General features: G+C 40.3%; 1 protein-coding gene across 1 annotated transcript in view; it reads right to left on the minus strand.

Moving 5' to 3' along the window:
- The window catches only part of adgrb3 (adhesion G protein-coupled receptor B3), a 102,090-nt gene that overhangs the window by 19,600 nt on the left and 60,275 nt on the right, over nt 1-22,215 (minus strand). The window contains exons 9-15 of the mRNA XM_034551243.1: nt 21,682-21,876; nt 19,748-19,816; nt 16,920-17,028; nt 12,322-12,468; nt 11,297-11,372; nt 9,728-9,830; nt 8,078-8,121 (exon numbers count right to left, since the gene is read on the minus strand). Coding sequence (XP_034407134.1) covers nt 8,078-8,121; nt 9,728-9,830; nt 11,297-11,372; nt 12,322-12,468; nt 16,920-17,028; nt 19,748-19,816; nt 21,682-21,876 — 743 coding nt within the window. The remainder of the gene's footprint in view (nt 1-8,077; nt 8,122-9,727; nt 9,831-11,296; nt 11,373-12,321; nt 12,469-16,919; nt 17,029-19,747; nt 19,817-21,681; nt 21,877-22,215) is intronic.

Consider the following 22,215-nt stretch of genomic DNA (forward strand, 5'->3'; position numbering starts at 1 on the left):
CCCCCCCCCCTCAATGCATTTCCCTGTTATCCTGTCTTTTCCCCGTTCGGTTGATTTCCCCCCCCCCCCTCAGCTGTTTTAATTAGCAGCTTTTGAATGCTTCCTTGGGGGGATTTTCACCCTGGAAACGGTGGACAGCATCAGATTGATACTCTTTTCCTCTCTGCTGGCGCGAGAGGGGGAGGTTGACACAATGAAAAAAGAAGCGCACGCAGTCGCGGGATCTGTTTATTCGGCTGCAGGTCTAGTGACATGACGGGCATAACTGATCGTTTTGAATTATTCCTGAAAATCATTTGACACTAAAGTTGTCGCTGCTCGGTGCGAAGCGCTTTGCAATAAAGCCCCCAAACCACTGCAGAACTCAGACCACCCCGCGGAAGCAGCGTGAATGGTTGCAGCCAGTCGACACTTCACACCGCTAGTCGGTGAAATGAAAGGAGCGCCTTCTCTTGTCATCTCAACTCATTTTACATCTGCAGAAGAACAAAAATCCCCCCTCATTGATCACATGTGAAAACTTAATTTACACGAATGTGTAGTTTTTTTTTTTTTTAAATTGGCCGCAGCACAATAACCTGATATTAAGATTTGTATCACAAACAAACACAAACACCTGTTGTCCATCTTGCTGTTCTCGCTCTAACAGCATCCTGCTCACTTCACAACAAAGCTAGACAATTCCCCCGAGATATAACGATTCATACCACTGATTTAAAACAATTCAGTGCATGCTAGCTGTTGGTTTGTGTACCAAGTGGCTTCTGCTGCTAAAAGGCAATCATGCTTTGTCATTTGATCAATATGGCTGCAATATTTATTATTCCTGGAAGGGACCGTGGAGCGCTTTGCACATTTACAACCAGTATTCTGAGCAGTCTTCACACAGTAATGCAAAAATAATTTTAAAAAACTCTTCACTTCACCGTCCTCATCTCTTCTCTTCTTAACTGGGTTGTGACTGATTAGTATAAGTGATGCATGTTTGACTGCACACAGAAAGCTAGTCAGCTTATTATATCCACTAGACTCTTGAACAAGTCCTGGTGAGTAACTCTACCGAGCTGCGCCATTTAATATCAATGCCACAGTGACTAAGAACATTTTCTAATGACTTGGCATGGCAACTGAATAGTTATTGATGCCAAATGTGTGCATGATGTATAGAGAGAAAACAAAAAAGCCAGTGGCTAAAAAGTAGGCATGCACCTGTGGATGCAATAACGGCCCCAGTTTAGTACCAGAATAGAAGCCATGCCTTGAGAACTGGTAAGAAAGTGAAGCTTTACATCGGAGACCTCCAATTACTGACAAAACACTGACCCAACGAACTGTTGGACTTCATTTTGTAACGACACCTGCCCCAAAGCAGAACATGGTGCACATTCAGAAAGCTTTGCTTGTTGCAGCTTTTCATCGTTAAAGGTGTCTGACTATATCTGTGAGTCCAATGAGAAGTTGCACTTCTTCAAAGCGGTCGTTACTGGAGAGGTTGCGTTGTGCAAAGTCATACAGTTAAGAAAACAAACAAACAGTAAACGCGTTCTTTAATAGTAGTGCAGGCTTGTTTGAGGTCATTTCTGTAGTACAGAGAGATGAGCTGTGAGCCTTCCCATCACACAGCTGCCCACTCCAGATTGCCCTTTGGGTTTTTGCTGCTGTTTCCCTGTCAAAACACGACTGTCACATTCAGGAGCAAACACACTCTCCGATGCAAAGTTTGTTGAGATTGATAGCACTATACTTCTCAATAACTTTGGGAGGGATGAATCAGCCGCTCCCCCGGTGATCACTCAATCCTCGATGTGATCTGTTCCTAACTTTTTGACTTGCTACATGTTTGCTCCTCTTTTGTGCCAATGTGAGAAGATGACAGGAGAACGTCCGTGACTGGGGATTTATGTGTGCTGCGTTTGATGCGTTGCCTGACCTTATTGGGCACTTGGTGGCCTCAGAATATAAACTGTCCCCTAGAGAAAGTGTCAGTGCTGATGTTAACCACAGTGAGACTGATGCATGACATTCATCACACATCTCTTGGTTGACCAGTTTCTGTCCATGCAGTGATGTATTGACAAGTTTGTAAACTTCCATGACTGAAATTTGTGACATTTAAATCAAAGCTCCAATTTAAAGCGTCAAGATGCAAGAGAGGTGACAGTACAGTGACCTAGAGAGTCGACAACGTTTTAAACACATTCATTATTCAAACACTCATGTCTCACTGAGACAGAGAGATAGACGGCTGCTCAAAACTCCAATTAAGTTTGTCTTCCTTGCTGAAGTTTGAATGATCGTGTTCCTCCAGCAAAAGAGATTTTATTACCATACCCATAATTTATCCACATTTCCAAGCAGTGTTCTTAAGAGTCAAACAGTGAAGCTCTGTAACCTCATGATTGTCCAGCCCTTTTTTAGCATGTGTGGTTTATATGCATGTCATTCAATCTTTTATGTGACACCTCTTTGTTTGCCATAAAGTATTTCTTCAGGAATGCAGGATAACCTTCCAAAAAGCTCTTTAAATTAATCGCAGGCAAACATCAGATTAGTCAGACGCTTGGCTGAGGGCTTAAAAAATGCCTTAGGCAATGCACTTTAGGCAATTTTTTTGAAAGTCTTGAAAGACTGACAGACAATGACAAGCAGAAGAGAGTGGGGGCAATGCTGGGAAATTATTCCATCCATCTTGGATCTCTTGATGACAGGGCAATTCATGTGAGCCTGTGCGTCCCACTGAGTGTGTTGACTGAATAAAGACGGAGGAAAAATTAGTGCATATCTTTTATGGAACAGGAACAATCTTAGACAAGCAAAATAACCTGCAGTTTGGATTTGTTAGTGAGGACATGAATGGCTCCACAGGTGCATACTAAGTGAAGGTGTTTTGCACCAGCTAATAGGTCTGTTATGCCTATTGTCCCTCTTCAATTCACCCATTACTATGTCTGTTCATATCCGTTTGGTTTCTACAACTTGCATTTGTGTCAGAATAATGCTAATGTATTTCATCCATTATTAATCAAACTGTGTGTTTCCTCAATTAAAGCTAAAGGTCTCTAACAGGACTTGCCAGATTGGTTGTTCCACATAACCATCTAAGAAGCCGTTAGTGGAAACTGTTTGGAATATACCTTTAAAACATACAGGTGTTCGAATGAACCATCTGTCAGTCGGGATAAGAGTCGGGATAAGAGTGATGAACCTCTTTTTCATCGAGAAAAGTCTTCAGTGGAGCTGCTTGCTCTTCTTTCAATAAAGAAAATCACCAGTTTATATAACTATCGCTTTTTTCCGCATCTATTCCAACAGTCGCCTCACCATGACGTCAAGGACACAACTAAGCCACACCTGTACCTGTACTTAAAAGTGTACAGAGATCATTGCAAAGTAGAAGACCAGATGTCCTGAGCAAAACCAGAAATGGTTTAATTTAATTATAAAGAGAAAAACACCAGAAACAAAGAATGCAACGCTTTCACACTTATTGTCTCCCCATCTGCAGCGTCAACAGTTTCCATTCAAAACCGACCTAAAAACAAGTATTTCTAATCTGATCAAGTGTAAGTCTTTGGTACAAATGAATCTTTTTGAGGATCTGTCTTGTGAAAAACTTTGACAACTGCTGATCATTCTGATATGGAAATGTCAAAGAAGCTTGACGTCAAAAAAAGACACCACGAAAGAGCGCTTTCAACAGAACTAGAAAGCTTGAATACAACTTTAAGTGAAAGATAAAGCCGGAGACGTGACTTGAGCTCTACATATTTATCACCAGCTGCAGGTATATTTACTCTTTACACAACTTGTTGAATTTCTTAAAACTTAAGTAGACCAAACTTGTTGATTGTAGATTCTTATTTTGGTCCAACAGTCTGTGAGGAGAAGCTGTAGAAGCCTGATTTTGTTTGTCTGTTACTAAGCATAAGCACAACAATGCTGGAAGTGTGACTGGGCCAATGGCACTCATGTATCTTCTGGTATCTATATCATAATAATGTATAAGAACTCTGCTGATGGAGAACCAAGTCTTGCAATAAAGGTATCTCTTGGTCCTTAAACTTCCCCTCAGTCGGCAGTGTTAGGTGTGGCCTGTTTGGCTCAGTTCCAAGATATCCAGATGTTACTGGAACCTGAAGTTGCAACAGCTGCTATTCACACCTTAACGCATAAATGATTAATAGGTTTTGGCTCCACAGGAAGCAGAGTTTTCTCAGTATATTCATGGTATGAACTGTATATGTATCATTTGATATATAACTATGGAGGTAATTCATGAACAAAAGCTGAACAACAGCATGTTATCAGCATCATTTTAGGTAACTATATTTTGCCGTCACAGGTTCAAAAGTGATTTTTAATTAGTAGTATCTAAAATCCAGTTCACCAACAAACTGCTTGATGCTGCTTAGTCTCCTGTTATTACAAAGTGTCTATTACAGTTTTTATATTATTTTATCCTTCAGGCTGTTATTAAATAAAAAGTCAGAAAGACACTCATATAGCTTTCCATGCACTCCTAAGACTTTACAATGAGTATTGTTAAATGGCTTCTAATTGCATCGAATTGCAGGCAAATTCCAAAAGCCCAAACTAGCTTGTAATGTCATTCTGTAATTGTTCTTTTGATGCAGTTTGGAGCAACTAAGAAGCTATGTTTATGCAAGAGATTACAATGCACGAAATGAGATTATGTAATCTTCTAAAATGTATTTATCTTCTAAATGAATTAATCTTCTAAAACCATTTAAAGAAAGATGAGTTCTAAGCCAAGCTGGAAAGTAATCTGATTTAAACTCGTGCTGGAGTCCCAATGATACTAAATCTCCAAGATAGTGCACATTAGTGTGAGATAATAAATCTCCTTCAACATTACAGGGAAGTCGACTGATCTAAAACTATTGTTGTATTTCTCATGTTTCCCTTGGCACAGTGGTGGGATATTGGCAATTTCATTCTTGTTTGATAGCTGAAAATATTGACATTTCAAAAGGTAATAAAAGTGTATGCATCTGACCTGTTTACACTCGGTGCTGTGGAGCGGCAGACTTGAAGTGTAAATGCGATAAACAAACAAACAAACAAACAAACAAACAAAATAAAACAAACACCCCAACATTGGCTCTCTGGATGTTTTATTTTTGTACATGGAGAGCTGCTTATTAGCACGCTTATTCATATATTTGCTTTATTCTTTACTGCTTTTTATCTTTTATACTTTGAGCTCAACTCTGCCAGGTGCAGTAGATTATCCTTTAATTGTCTGGGTCAAAACAATCTCAGGGAGTACTTGTTATTAAATGTGATCCAGACCATTGCCACATGTGACAGGTGCAATTTAGCTTATTTTACTTGCAAAGAGGTACATTATGATTGCTTGGAAACTAATTATCTTGTCAACACATATTTAAAATGATGCAGAAAAATATCTGCCTGATGATTTTATTCATAGTCACATTCATTATCATCCTCTTAATATGGCTAATTATCAGTTTACTTATGTAAAAGTACTAACACCACCAAAACACCATTACTAGAAAAAGTCCTGCATTCAAAAATATTATTGGATTAATATGACTGATGCATAACATACAAGTAGCATTTTAATGTTGGAGCTGGAATTAAATTGAGTACCTCAAAGTTGTACTTAAGTACAGTACTTTGTGTAAATGTGTCCAGCCACTTTCCACCATTGCAAATGATCACTCCACTTCAAAAGATACTTATAATATATAATGTAATTATGTAAAAGCGCATTTTTAATCCTACAAGTTTGGCCCAATATTTGTTTTTCTGAATTGTTTTGCTAGCTTGTTTCCCTGAAATGAATGGATTTTAATAAATCAGAATTATTCTCATCAAACCAGTGCCTTGATTCAGTAGACAATGTCCAAAATAAAAAAGCACAATACATTATCTTATTGCTGCTCTCTTTTACAAAAAGAAGAACAATACATCTATCTAGTGTTGCATGTTATTAAGATTTAACAGCACTTTATTAAAAATGCTCCCATTCAGTTCTCTCTGCATGGCAAAGTATGGGCAAAGCACAGAAAGGCCCACAATAAATGTACAATGTATGGATTATATCACAACATCAAGCTACAGCTTTGTAGCGATGAACAGCATGTTCTCTTGTCAAAACATTCTCCCCAGTTGCTTACATAAGCTGACGAATCACAAGAGTTCTTCCTTGTGTTGTCACATAGGAATACTGAGGCCTCAGGCTTCCACCCCTGTGGTGAAAGTAAAGCAGCATAGACTGAGTTGTGGAAGCTTTTCTGTAGCTATGTTCAGCAAAGTATTCATATGTTGTGGATCTGGACCTCAGCGAGTCAGAGGACACAGCTCTCCACTAATGGTTACATTGAGCACTCTCTTCTGGTTTGGACCAACACGGCTGACAGATGGTGTATCGCCCCCTTCAATGAGTCCTGAAAGTGGCTGCTATTGTGTTACAGGACAAGCCAACTGTTTGAAATGAACTTGATAATCATACCATGGAGTCATTCAGCGGTGCTCCGATTAAAATGACTTGTAAAATGCAGAAATGAAACTCTTGGTTTGTGAAAGCCAGAGAGAGTGAATAGAGTGGAGTTGTCCCAGTTGCATTTTTTGCCCTCGAATGCCATTGTAGTGGACGGACTATGCACAGTGCACATGTCACAGAGTAAAAATAACAACCTCTTATAAGCTGTTGCCTGAGGTGGTCAACACTATTTCCAGTAACTGGCCAATTTAATTATTTCTATATATAAGGCTGTGGTGTTAAATGCTATACAGTAATGTGGCATGTTTTAGAAAAGCATTATATACCAACGGTCTCAAGATTTCATTCCTGGTTGATTTGGCAACACCTGCCGTTGCTGGTGGCAGGTGTCTTTTTTATGATTAAAAAAAAACCAGCCCCTGAGTTGCATTCGAAGACACGTGATAATAATTCAAAAGCTATTAGCTGCTGTTCCTTTTGTTTGTGTAATTAGTAAACAGCAGTCTCTCAGAGAAAGCATGCCTCCCTGCAAGGAACAAGACAGGTTGACTTTCTGTGAGTGGAAATGCTTCAGCAACTTTGGTTTTTATCAAGTGAGACTGTGACAAGAACATTGCTGTCAAATGTTAACAGCGCAGGTACAAACATCATTCCACTGCAAACAATGTAACATAAAATCCTCTCAAACAGCGTCATAACACCAACATCAGGCAAAACAAGCCCACCTCAAAACAAGCATATATACTGTCAGACTCAGCTACATTTTCAGAAAATTATTAATAAGAAGTGTAAATGTAAAGAGTGTTGATTGATAGCATAGGTCTTGTTGCGATTGTGTCAGGTCTCCACGATTATTCTTCTGGTTTAAGTCTGTGCTGTTGTCGTGTGTTTCTTTTTGCTAATGCAGCTATGTTTTGCATATGTCCTCATGTTTTCTGAGAGTTTTCCCTCTCGCTATGTTATATAATTCTGCAGTATTTGTGACTGATGCTCCAGCTCTTCAGGCAGTGACTATCTGTCCTGTTTGTATCTCTGTAAGTTGCCTTTAAAATTAGTATTTTTCAGATGTCTGTTGAAGCCCTGCTAATTGACTTTAACTTAACATTCTGGCAAGCACGACTCACTAAGAATACCTTTATAACTGTGATTTACAGGATCACATTCATGAGTGAAGAGACACATGAACAGTCCAATTGCAGAGCCACGCCCACACACCCCGAAGAAACTCAAACTGAATTACTATAGGATTAAATCAACAGTCTAAATATCATACAGTATACTTCACAACAGTTTCATAGCTGCGAATTTGTAAAGGACTATATTATCTCATCAGGTATTCCTATTATTCTATCCACCCCCTGATCAGGTCTTAAAGTATAATTTTATCTTGCAGGTTTATTTCCCAAGCTCCCTTTCTTGTTTGCTGTGCTATTGGCTGACCCAACTTCTCTGTAAAAGAAAATGGGTTCCTGAAGATGAAGGGAGGATGCACACTAACCCGATTCCAGAGGCATAAGAGTAAAGCATTATAACAATGACATAAAAACATAGAACAAGTCAGAAAAGTGAAAGAGCATGCCCACTTACATGATGGTGCTGTCCCACAGTGCACAGTAAGGGTTCATTGTTCCCTGCAAGGCAAGAAAGGACAACATGTTTATCAGCTAAACTACGGTGATAATTGATCATCATTAACATCATCATCACCATCATCATCATCATAAGCAGACTGCATATTCGTCCTTCAGTGCAGGTCTTTTCATGGATCACATCAATTAGAGCAACATCAGAGACACACACACACTTGCTGACTTGCATGCACTTTAACTCCAAGATGAATAAAAAGGCTTGGATCATAAAAGGGATTGTCCATGTAATTATCTGACTGCAGTGCGCTCTCATGACACTGGACGCTTGCAAATTAATTAATTATAAGGCCAATTAACCACCATTGTGTGTCGGCTGATTGGAGGTTATATGTGCTGTGGTCATTATAGAACGTTCAGTCAATGGACAAAAACACGCTTTGTTAGAGTACCTTTGTTGAAGGAACCTTTGTTGTTTTAGACCAAAAATATCACAAAAAGTAATATTATGTTGGGCCTTCACCATGTGGTTGGAACAAAGAGATGTTGGGCCTCCGTGGCAGTTCAACAGCCTGATTTGGGTTAAATCATACCAAATACCACCAGACATTAGGTGAGATTTTTGGTCCAAACTCAACGCTGTGGTCTCATTGGACGAAGGCCATAGGCACCACGGGGGCTCCCTGTGCTAAGGCCCTGACGCCACTGAGACTTTAAACAAAAGCAACAAGGACGCTTTAAGAAATAGCTCTACATTCGAACAACAGACTGCTTTGGATCCAAAGGATAACTTGCTCGTCAACTTTAACCTGCAGAAGGAAGAGTCACATTCTTTAAAATAAAAGGAGGATAACTTCGATGCCTGTCTCTTTTCACATTCAATTTGACATTTGCCGGTTGTAAGGAAGAAAATTCCCTTAACTTTCGAAGAATTCCCGCTGCCATACGGTGGATTTATTGCCAATCCACCAACCGAGTGACGCTCCAGACCTCGAATTGAGAAAGAAATTCGAAGAACCACAACAACGGCTACGAGGCGGCTGTAACCTTGTTTGTTTTGTTTGAAGGTTAACCGTACCATTAATGTGTTATTGTGTAATTTTGTGTCCCTTTGTAACCCACACACACATACACACACTCATATACACACACATATAGGTTGTGATATTATGGTCATCTCAGACACACAGGGTGTGTAAACACAGCCACTATTGTTTGTCTCATTAAATAATCGTGGCATCGCAGCCTTTTTTGTAATAATCACGTACATTTTTGCTGCCTTCCTTCATTTTCGCGTGTCGACATTTTTCTTTTGCTTTCGCTTTCTGTGATTACTTTGTGCATGTGTGTTGTGATAATAGCTGGATATCATAGTATGCCCTCAAATTCAAACCTTTTCTGTTTACTCTGAATGTGGAATAGTACTTTGACTTAAATTAGTGTTAGGTTATTGGTCCCTGATCTCAGGGTGGTGCCCCGTTATTGTTCATATGTGTTAATAATCCTATCGATATTAATAATTGTACTAATGTCAACCATTTAGTTTTCATACTTGCTGATAAACAAACACGCTCATGCCAGATCACAACAATTCAAAGGCTCATACAACATATGTATTCGTTGGTCTGAAAATGACAGAACGACTGCTTACATTTGCCAGGTGAGCCAGTTCAATCTCCAGGTGTGACTGCGTTGCCTTGGGCTCTGGTCTCACAGTCACAGCGATGACCTTGGAGTTCACAACTGTGTGGTTCCTGAATCAAACAAAGATGCATGTAACTTTCTATTGTTTCTATCACACACGGTTGAATTGTAATTGAGGGTCAAATGCTGACTCTCATACAATATGGCAAAGTAGAGGCTAGTCATGACTGATTTATAAGATCAACTGTGGTATACATGTCTTATACAGAGATATAAAGAATGAACAACATTTCAAATAACACTGATTTAACTTCAAATACCTCAGGTCTATTTTTGTGCTCTGTGAAGAAGCATTATTAACACTTTAGGTGTTTAGGTTCAAGTGCAAAGTCAGTGAGATCAATGTGGGATCTATATAAAACACTGCTTTGGGGTCTCTGAGAAGATTTTCTGAGTTTGAATTTAAAGTTCCTCTCTAATCTAATCTAATAATAAAAACATATAGAGTGCTTTGAGTTCATGTTTAAATTACTTGAGTATTGGTACAAGGTATTTTCTCTCGCTTGTATTGAATACTAAACCAAATATCAAGGTCGGGAGGATTTAAAAAGCTGCCATTAGGCTTCAAAGCAGCAATACAGGATGTTTGCCAGTGATGAAAACAGCCAACAGAGAGTACAAATCAAAGCCTCGCCTCAACTGAACGAAATGCTTCTTTGTAACCTACGCTTTAAAAAGAAAAATTCTGCAATCATGTTTCAAAAACCATCTCCGAATTTTGTACAGATGACAGAATATTCTTCTTATTAGAAGCTGAAATACATGAGCGCTTCTCACTAGGAAGAAAACTGTCAACTTCACAAAAGGAAAGTAGAGGTGAGACTGCAGCAGCCCGCTGTCCTTCCAGCACCACTTGAGCAGAACATATCTTTATCCGACTTTGTTATACAATACTAGTCAGTTTTCTGGGATTATTTTAAAATGGAAATCATAGCATACATGAATACGTGCTTCAGTTCTCAACTCCGAGACTTCTGCTACTTGGTGGTGAAAAAGTTATTTTCTTCTTTGAAACCTCACACGATTTGGCAAATAGGAAATCCTTAAGTCTAACAGTTGCTACTTGATGTGCTTATCCTCCTGTTAGTCTGGAGAGGGCGAGCTTCAGAGTCCCATTACGAGCTCCTCTCCACATGTGCACAGAGGGCTGCTGCTCCACCTGTGACAGCTGGCATGGCCGGTCCTGGAATGACCGTTCTGTCCTTGGGACGTTGGTGCCAGGGACTTGTTGATTGGGGTGTGACACCAGGTGTTTGTTCAGGACATCCTGCTGCTCTTCCAGGCACTAATGTCATTCTTAATTAACTACATTTTCCATGCTACAGTGAATATGTTACACACACCTTTCTCTAAGTTTTATATATACCAGAATCTGGTGTCTGTTAGCACTAAGGACTCAATTTGAACAATTATAAATGAGGAGTATCCTTCAAGGTCATAAATATGGACACCTCTGAAGTTTCCAATGGATTAAATATGTCTCATAATACAAACAAAGGCGATATTCTGCCCTTACTTTGGTGAAGGTAGCATGAGTCCAAGAGTCTTGTAGAGTACTGTTCCCAAAATGAAGACAGGTGATCCCTCCATTTCTAAAAGGGGAAATGAACAATGAATTAACATTACTGCCAGGTTTAAATACTAATAGACTTCCTCTTTGATGTGTCACCCATTATACAAGTGGACCTTGTTGACACGTAGATACAAAAGTAAATACTCAAAATGTGTATACTGTATATATGTAATACTGTAAGTTGTGCCTTACAATAACATGGTGAATTTCCATAATACAATTGGAGGTTTTAACTGCTAGTTCTGAATACCAGAAATACCTTTACAAACACTTTTCACTTTTCGCAGCTTGTATCAACAGACTTTGTTGACTCCAGTAAGAGAAGTCCTAAAGTCTCCTATAGAATTAGCTTCTTACTCTGTCCAACTGAGAGTGGCTGGGATTAGGCACCAGGCCCAGATTCCTAATCAATCCCTTGTTTTGTTATCTTTGATATATATTCCAGATAAGACTGATTACACCATTTATCAAATTGTCTGGCTCTGGATTGAGATATACAGTGGTGACTGGCGGTGTTTGAAAGGAAGCTAAAAGCGCTGAGTCGATGGAAAACTCAGCGACTGAACAGGCACAGGCAAGCAAAGTGGGTGTGTTCAAAGACTTGTAGCATTATTATAAACAAGGGGTGGTGTAGCATGACACATCAAGAAAATACATTCTGCACAAGACCGATGCATCTGTGTGCAAGTCTTGTTGTAAGTTTACAAACAGAGCAACGCAATAAAGTCAAGATATTTGTTTCACGCTCCTCAGCGGTAACCACTGAATCCGTCATTATCTATTCACTATGCATTTGTCCTATTTATTTATATTGCAGATTCTGTAAATGTTACTCCAATTTAAATATAGAAGTAAACTTTTCATATATATTAAAAAACAAATCACCCTTGTACAGTATATGAGGATTGTGCCAGTGTGTCCTGTTTGACCAGAAGTACAATGGCTGTGATATTTATACAGTCGCATACCTGCTGACTGAGAAACAAAGAGGCCCTTTGGGATGACCACTTTATCTTCAGAGTTCCTGGCCCAGTCAACCATGCCTTTACGACCCTTCATGGGGAAGTTGATGTCAGTCATCACAGACACGGCTGGGAGTCTCTGGATGCTGGCCACTGCAAGATCAAACAAACACACCAACGAAGAATTACTGAGGTTCAATATACGTCAGAATATTAATGGAGATGGAGAATCAGAGCTCAGGTCACACATCAACTACAGATGCATGTTTATGTGTTTTTTATTTTTATTTCTGTATCAATGTGTTTACGAGTATCTATGTTTGCTGCGTAAACACTGTGCATTACCATCATTACGATTGGGAAATACGCTTATTTGCTTGGCTGAGAATTAGATGAGAAGATGGAGATTGCTTTCTTGTCAGTATGAAAGCTCAAGTCAACCCCCAGTTAGTTTAGATTAGTTTAGTGCAAAGACTGGAAACATTTCTATGGCTTGGCTCGTAGCCGTGACGAAATCAAGCCAGCATCTTTTCCCCTTGCTCCAGTATTCAAGCTAAGTTAAGCCGGCTGCAGCTTCATATTTATCACGCAGATACGAGAGTGGAACCGTTGTCATCTCACTCTGAGCAAGAAAAGCAACTGGAAATGTGCAAGACACCCATTTTTTAAATATGCCATAAAAGTGAGTTTTTCTATCTTCATTAATATAAATCTAACTAATTGTATGTGGTGAATTTAGCTTTGTTGTATGCACTGTTTACATCCTAAAAATTAAATATATTGCACTATTAGGTGTAAATATGTACACAACAGAGCAGAAACTTCCCTCAGATGTTGTGCAACACCACCTCTGCTTTACTTTTAAAATGAAAATGTTGTGTGTGTTAAACACACAAGCACACACACACACACACACACACACACACAAATATACTCCAATAGCACCTGATTTCCAAACACATTGAAGTCTAACGCTCCTAAATTAAGAGGCATATCTTTAAACACTCTGACTAACACCACTGAACAATGACATATATAGTTACCACTGTATTCAGATGCTGTTTGAGATTTCTTACATTACTAATTAGAAAATGTTAGGTCTATATTTTCAATCTTGATGAAGTGCGAAACACAGACACTTTTAATTTGTGAAACTGAATTGTGCATGTGAATATACAGGTCATTTATAAGTCAAAGATACCCCCCACTGTGCTTTAATGCATTCATGTAGACATTTAACATAAAGTGCAAAATCAAAGCTTCATTTGGCACCTAGCAACTGGTAGACAGTTAATCCCCTTAATCAGTCTTTCCTTTTCTCACCTCCCTGCTGAGGTGACATAAAAGGCCAGTCCATGTTCTAAGGCAGTGACAAGGAAAATACCCAGGATCAACTGAAAGGGCCTTACATTACAAGGGGAGGATAACGCTGCACTGTTCTCTACCTGCTATCACATCCAGTCCCAGTCAGGTGGCGCTTTAGTGAGGGGAATCTGAGGCTAATCCTGATGCAAAGGCTCTATTGTTCCTTGTGCTCTGCCAATAATACAATTTGAATCCTGGCAAGACTCCAAGTTTGAGTCAAATCTGTGACAGAAGGTGTGTCTGTGTGATTCGGATGATCCAGCAGCGGGCACAAAACCACAGAGCACCACAAGACCCGCCATTTGCAAAGAGGCCTGTTCACAGCGCCAGATGTTCGGAGCTGCAGTGGTAAGTGTGTGTGTGTTTGTATAGTTTTAGTAACGGAGGCACACAGGGAAACACAACAGGGTGCTAGTACGACTGTCTTTCAGAGTCCTAGATAATTCTGCAGGTAAATGGGGCTTTGCACTTCCCTGATGGGGTTAGACAGGACAAATGAAGTGATCATTTAGGATTGTGATGGTTGTGAACAGTATTCTGTATGGCTCATTTTCATAATTATAGCATTGCTCATTGCGTCTGAATGCGTTCACGAGTGGTCAGACAACACACACATTTTACCGAGAAAACAAATGAGCATTTCCAGCTGTCGCATATGTGTGTAATCACAATTACGCTTTATCAATGTCAGAATATTTGTTCGACCATGAAGTAAAGCCTCACAATAGACAGCCAGAACAAAAGTGTAAAAGGTGCACCATGTATTTCACCTGCAAAGTGGTGTCTAATTTTCTAATATGTCCCATGCTTCACATTGTCCTCCAAGTGTTTGATTGTAAGGGGAGAGAAAGAGTTGCTGGAGTGGAGAGACTTTCGCAATCAAGGCTATTTGACTAAAAGTAGGAGGACAGAGGACGATGCACCGGTGACAGCCAGTATTTATCTAGGTGTCAAGAGGCTGCCATAAATTACTGCCGAAATGATGCTGCAATATCTTACTCAGCCAGATGAGCTCCACTTGGCTTCCACCGATGGATTTGCTAAACTTTCCATCCCTTTAATCAAAAAGGCCACGTGGCCTCTGAGGCCCTGATGTGTGAGCTGGCATTACTGAGTGGCTGGCGATCAGAGCCTCTGCTTTGTCTATGGGTGAAATAAATATCCTTAAAACTCTGTGTTACATGTTGTAATCGTGTATTATCAAAATAGAGTTTGGTTTATTGACTCATTTTAAAATAAAATATGACTGAATTAATTCACCGGTCATATACAGGGCCTTTCCCAAGAAGACCTTCATATTTCTCCCACCAGCAGGGACGCAAGGTACTGTTTGATTCTAGCCGGAGGCAGCTCATTACTGCTACATCTTCAGATAATTGCTCAAAAGCCAATTCTGGGAATTAATTGACATATTGTATGATCTTAATAGAAACTAATCAAACTAAAGATATTATAAAAAGTAAAACATTATAGTATGCTTGGAAAAAAGTCAGCAGTAAAATATAAGTTGTGAAAAAACTCCAGTGTAGTCTTCCAAGAATGGGACCTGATTATGCCGTCAGTTCTTTCTTTAAATTTGAAACACAATGCTGAGTTGCATCATCACTCCATGTTTACCAAACACATTTTCTGTCGTATCATGTCTGACACGGTTTAATCCACAGTCCTACAGATTTGAGGAGACAGTCTTACGGCTGACTAATATAATAAGAGTATTTCACATTCAAGTTTAGCCATCCAATACACACTGCTGTTCAATGGATGTGTATAACACTGGATAAAACACTTCACAGATTAGATTGCATATTTTGTATAAAGCAGGGGTCATGTGTTAATGCTTTTTCAAGCAGAAAGAGGGGGGCATTGCCATCAAGCCAAATTGAAAGGAGAATAAAACAGGGGAAGAGCACAGACACATTCTGTCTGTGAAAGAAGTCATTAATGCTTGCCATTCCGAAATGCATTTGCGCCTTATTTACTTAATTTGTGTCTCACGGTGCTTCATAATGGCATTTAGCTGGGTGCATTCATTGTGCCATGTTTGTAATGCTATTCCTAATCGTCATTATGGAAATCATATACCATAAAGAGCCACTGAGTGTGAGTGTTTGCTAGAAATGGGTCAAATGTTGGCTATTGTAAAGAACACAAGGAAGAAACCTCTCTCCTCCAGAGGAACTGCCTGCCAGCATACTCACATTCACTTGCAGCATGAATAAATCAAGACTGCAGTTCTATTATTCCATTCCAGTAAGACACCATTTATGGCTGAGTATGAAATGAAATGCCACAGAGACCTCAGATCATCCAAGAGGCAGAAGCAAAAAGAACCCACGAGAAGGAAAGAGAAATACTGCTTAAAGATAACTCTTTTCCTTTATCAAAAAGGGGGAAGTTAATAATCCAGACCCCAATCAGTGTTGCAGAATTCTTTTGTTTTTATTTATTACAGCTGCAAAGAATACGTTGTCATTTCAGTTCCGATGTTATAGCCTTTTGGCAGACACTCCCACCATGTTTATGCATGACTGCTTATTCTCAAAAGGAACTGACAAACAATCTTTCGTTATGCTGCTGCACTTCTGCACAACGTGCTGTAGTGTTCTGCTAATCATGTCTTTCTCAAAAGACTGCAGTACAGTGCAACATCACACATTATTACTTCACCTTCAAATATGACACATATATTTCATTTGATCGTTGGAAAAAAAGCCTTTGAAACTATGGATATATATTACATGTCTATGATGAATGAAAAGTATGTGGGTTTTAAATACAATATAGTGAATAATAAAACAGCGACTGTAACAATAATATTCTGCACTTGTTATTGCATTTCTATTCAAAACCCATTTGCTTTACACAATAAAAAATTACTTCACAATTGTATTTAGCTTTTATAAAATAGTATAGAGTGCTTTGTGTAATTTATTTTCTTGACAGCTCTATTAAAGAAGAGCTCTTCTTCCTACACTGCACACTCTTGATATCGGAATGAGTATTTTCATAGGAATTTAGCACATTAAGACCACAAGCTTAGTTTAATTAACATTATTGATTAACAGTAATTGTACTCCCCCACCCTTACCATGCACCATTTATCCTAAATTAATGATGGTGGGGAAATTGACACAAAGAGTCAGCAGAGCACAGGGATTATGCGTCCATGTGAAGCAGAAATAGATGCTAAAACAAGCTCAGCGGCTGTGGGCATGCAGGGAAAGTGGGCCGATTCTTACCCAAGTTCCCAGTCATCAAATAGGCATTGTGGAAATCCTTCATGCCCAGTCCAACGATGTGGATGAATTCCTCTATGACCTGCATGAGCTCCACTGCTCCAGGATAGATCTGGACAAGTCAAAACACAAAAGGACATATTCATGATGGCCATTGTCCCCAAAAAGTTGGCAGTGTGGAGCTTAACAGAATGATAGTAAAATACAGCATATTAGAGATAAGCTTCAGGTATATAGTTAACTGCTGAAGCTGAGAAGAAGAATTAAGGTTACAGAGTTACAGACGTTTAGATTAAGTTAAACATTTATTGTGTTTTGCAACGGATTTAATTTTAAACATTTTATATTACTTTAAAATAATAGTTCTGACAACACATAAACAATTTTCCCCCCTTCTCAAATGTAAAGATGTTCAATTTATCTGCAGGTTCAAAGCTCAAATCATCAAGTAAAGAATGGGAAGATAGATGCAGTCCTAATTGAGCCATCCGTGTGGGACCAGCGTCAGAGCCATAACCACCGGGTTTGCACACACAGTTGCTGGTTGGCTCCTCTTCTGAAAGGCTCTGCCAAGTCAAGGGTGATTGCCTGGGTTCATGTGACGCTTCATGGACAGCAGCACCCAGTGAGACTGGAATTCAGCACCATGGACAGATCCATGGCTCGACCAGTGACGCTGCTTTTTCAGCTCTTTCCTCCAAACCGATAGATCAAAAGAACACTAATCCCGTAATTGACCTTCAGGAGACTGGACCACTGGCATGGTCGCCAATCAAGTGGTGATGGGTCAGATCGAATGAGAGGCTTTGATTTAAGGGCCACCAGTTTTGTCGCTTCACTGGGATATCAAGAATGGGATATCAACTGATTGTTGCGCTGTGCGACTGTGCCACACATGACGACATGTAAGCAACACATTTGCCACTTTCACGAAATAGCAGCTCCACGGAACAATGAGGTGACAACATTTCAAAATGTCCTTCAGAGTAATGTGGCAAGCACACACTGGTGATTTCAGGCAATTGGAGAGGCCTTTGAGTGGCATTTAGTAATTAACACCTCACTCTTGGTTTTCAACAAAGACCTGAGGCAGGTATTCCCTCCTCAGTAGCACCTTGTGCTCTATGTGGGCCTCTCTTCATGTGACGCTGCTAAGCCAGGCAAGCGGATCAGTGATGCTGAAGTTGAGAGCCTCTGACACAGCAGAGTGAAAGCTGGAGTGGGGGAGAAAAGCACATCACGTCGCCCCTTCCGGCATGTCTGACGCACAGTGCAGTCATGCTCATTCTGCTGGTCTCCATGGCAACCATGAAATGTGAAGGCAGCGGAGGGAAATGGCTGCAGTGGAGGTTCTGTAGACAGAGCTCTTCCTTTCCTTGCCGTGGTAACAGTGACAGGAGTTGAATATATAGTGATCTCTGCACAGAGCCAACTCTACAGCCTGTAAGACCTCATAGTGAGGTGTTTCATGTGAATGTCCACAGCGCGCAGTGCAGCGTGTCGGGGCGGTGGAAACTGAGTTCAGAACACTCATTAATGCCAGAAAAGCCAGCAAATGAGAAATATTGACAACTGTGAAGTCCAAGCGCTGTCTGATGAAATCCGATGACGTCGCTTAGCCAATGTCCTCTTGCTGGAGTGCAGAAACTGAAGCAGTACTCCATGGACAGGCACATTAATAACTACAGAAATAATTAACACATTTCTCTTCTGGCTGTTCAATCACAAAGACAACTTTTCCTATATTTCCTCTGATCTGTCTGTCTCCATCTCTGACGCATTCACACTGACAAAACCACTCATTTGCAAGCTCTTCTCACCGACAACCTACTTTTGAGGCCAGCCGAATAAAGCTGCAGTGAATAACCCAAACACCTAATTACTGCCTGTAGAGACAACACGGACTGGCAATCCTGGCTGAGCCTGAACTGCCTACATTCCCCTACCATCTTAGTTAAAGTCAGGCATGGAGAAGCAGAGACACACAAAGAGATCTGACTGACTTTAAGACCCCTCAGTCATGTGTCAGTGCAGGTGATACCCAATTTATGTCAATTTAGCAGTGAAGGTGACAACAGAGCAGATGCCCTCTGTAGACTCGCAGTCGTCACAGATGGTATCTCTGTTAGAGTCTGGATGTGCAGGATTTCAGGGTTCATATTGTCTCAGACTCCAGTGGCAGTTTTGAAAACGACAGTTGCCACTTCTCACGCTGAGTGATGTGTCCGACAGAGGACGCAACCAGACGCCAACCTCCACGGATAAATACCGTGTTGAGAAAGTGCACTGTTCTGTAGTAAAATGTTGATCTACAGTCCACTATTACTGTAGTGCTGCAGTCTGTTGTCCCTACATTTGTATTAGATATTGAGACTATATTTTGGACTCTACAGCTTCTCCATATGATGGAGCTGCCTTACAATGTCAGAGAAAGGCAGACTGGGAATTAGAGTATTAGATACAAACAATAAAACATCAACACTGTTTGATCTCAGTTCAAATTCAACTGAAGTAATGGTCTAATCACACTGGTTGCAGAGATCTGTATCAGCTGGGTAAAACAATGTGTGTGTGCAGTCCTGCAGTGCTCATGGTTGGACAATCACTGTGGCAGTGCTACTGCCCCCAAGTGGAGCTCTGAGGAACTGTCTTTTTCTAAATGAGGCCAGATATATGTAATAAAACATCCTCTCGACATGAACCTGACTTTTCTTTATCTCTGCTGTTCAAAAGGAGCAACAGCAATGAAGCTTTGGGCAGATTATTTTGAGACAAACAGCATTCTTGCAGCAAACTGAATTATTTAAGTGTACAGCAACGTGCTTGCTTACCTTTTGCGCGTCTTCCCACTTCTCCTTATTTTCCTCCTCCAAGAGGTTGCTGATGATTTGAAAGAAGTTCTGTGGAAATGATGAAAGGGAAAATATGTAACACACCCACGCAGAAGTATTACAGGCACAGCAGCTAGATGCTTTTTGAAATCATGACACATAAACACTATGCACTCAAAGAGAACTGTTATGGATAATAAACTGACATTTATCAAGGGACTTCTATCAGGGAATAATGACGTTGCTGCGGAGCTCAATTGCCCCAGGACATTTGACACTGAAACCATCATGCTGAACCAGAGAGAATATGGAATGTGTGCATTAGCTCTGGCTAAAATATACCTCAAACCTCCTGCAGCTTGCTGCAGACACTTAATGTGAGAGAGGAGAGAAGCTGCAATCAGAAAGGAAGATGAAAGGGAATGTTTGAGCAGCTGTGTGAATTGTCTTCTTCTGCAGCAGGGGCTGCTTGGGGTGCATGCCTGCAGTAGTAATAGGACCCCTGTCTGATCTTTAGCCTTGTTATTGTGTCTGGTCTACAATGTGCCTGAGGGAGTGGCTCTCTCTCTCTCTCTCTTGACACAGGCTATCTTGTTTTCTACTTGAATGCTTATGCTCCCTCTGGTGGTAATGTGCCCACTTTAACACTGCATTAGCTCAGAGACACGCGGTAGGGATGGGCTGGCTGCCTGCTCTCCTGTCTGCCCACACACTCTATCGAGCTCTCATAATAACCAGAGACAGGATGCTTTCCTCATCTCATAGATTTTCTATGGTGGGAAAATGGGTGAATGGGTCTTATGTTTGCCCGTCCATAACTGGGACATTTGGATTTTATTTCTGTAGAATATTAGCATCAGACCGAACATCTCATATCCAGTGGAAACTGTTGATACATGTGACATTTTGTAGTCGAAATACCAGTGTGCTTTGGACATGAATAATTGACCAAGTTTAACATTTTGGTGATCCAATTATCTGCATTTTAACCTGAAGTACAAGCTGAGAGCCAATTAAGACCGATTACATTCAGCTGATGATCAAATCTAGAATCAGTAACACTGACATCATTAATGTTATATGTCTTGGTTGTTTGTTTTTTACAGTACAACATCCAACATCATGGGTATGTTGTGATGTTCAAAATCATCTTAAATATATTGATATTGATATCAGTTTCCTCTGATATTAGTCAGTGGAAACAGTACTGTGTTATATTATGGAACTAACTGAACTTTCACAGTTTTAAAGAATACATTATGTCTACTCCCGTACAGAAAATTACTGTTGGGGAACGACTCATAACTTAAATATGTTCGAGTATGATTACTTTTGTCTCTTTGCAGAGGAAAAACAACAAAACAAAATAACATTAAAAAACCACAATAGAGAATTAGGTTTATCATTAGCACACATACAATATCCAAAGCCTGCGTTGCTGTTATAAGAGCATCTATTCCCTTCCAGTTTAGCTCCCTCTAAAACACAGCATGAGCCGCACACATTGAAACTGGCACGCAGGGCAGCACAAAGAGGCCTGAGAAGGGTGTCTTTGAAAATGACACGGCTCCGGGGATATAAACTGTTATTGGTGATGGAGGTGGAGCTTTAGCTATAATCTCCATCATCCTATTGACATAAGGAGGATCAAGACTGCAGTCAACCCCTACATGATGAGATGAAACAGCTCAGGATGGGGAGGACATCTCTTGATACAATGGAGCCGTGCGGTGCGTTTGTCAGACTTTGTGTGAATTCAGACATGTTAAAAAAAACATCTCATATATTACATGTTTGCAGCACCAAACATTGCCTTTATCCAGTTGATTATGTTGTCACAAGAGACACATGTGTAAGCCACCTTGCTGTAGGTTATGAATACATGTCAAACAGATCCATGTCTTTGTGTTCAAATAAACCGATTGTCCACTTACTTGCACATCATCTGAAGATGGCTCATAACTGGCTCTCTTGAAGGTCTCAGTCACATTGCGAAGGATCTCCACAGAAGACAGCAGGTCACCAGCATAGAAGTTCCTCCTCTGAGTGAGGTCCAGCAGGTTTTTGGTGACCTGGGACATCCCATCCCCGGCCAGCATCCTCTGGCCCTTAGCAAGGTGCCCCTGAACCTCCAAAAACAGGAGAGGACAAGACTTGGGGCATCTGTTTCCTCTGCAGGGTTTCCAGAGACACACACTAAACTCTACATTTGGACTAAATGGAGTGCAACAAATCAGAAAGAAAGACTCCATCTCTAAGGCCCTTAATGTGACACTTATATCTAAGGCAGGACGAAATGTATTCTGCCTCTCGGATGTTTTGAAATGAGCCAATATGAATAAAAGAGTTAACTGGAGCAGAAGACACACATTTAGGCAGAAATTGCACAGTTAAATGACATTTCACATCATTGCACAGGGTTTATGTCCATATATGCAGGTTCCCAGGTGCAGGGCTTTATGTGCTAT

The sequence above is a fragment of the Cyclopterus lumpus genome, chromosome 15, assembly GCF_009769545.1.
Source record: "Cyclopterus lumpus isolate fCycLum1 chromosome 15, fCycLum1.pri, whole genome shotgun sequence".
Classification (NCBI taxonomy): domain Eukaryota; kingdom Metazoa; phylum Chordata; class Actinopteri; order Perciformes; family Cyclopteridae; genus Cyclopterus; species Cyclopterus lumpus.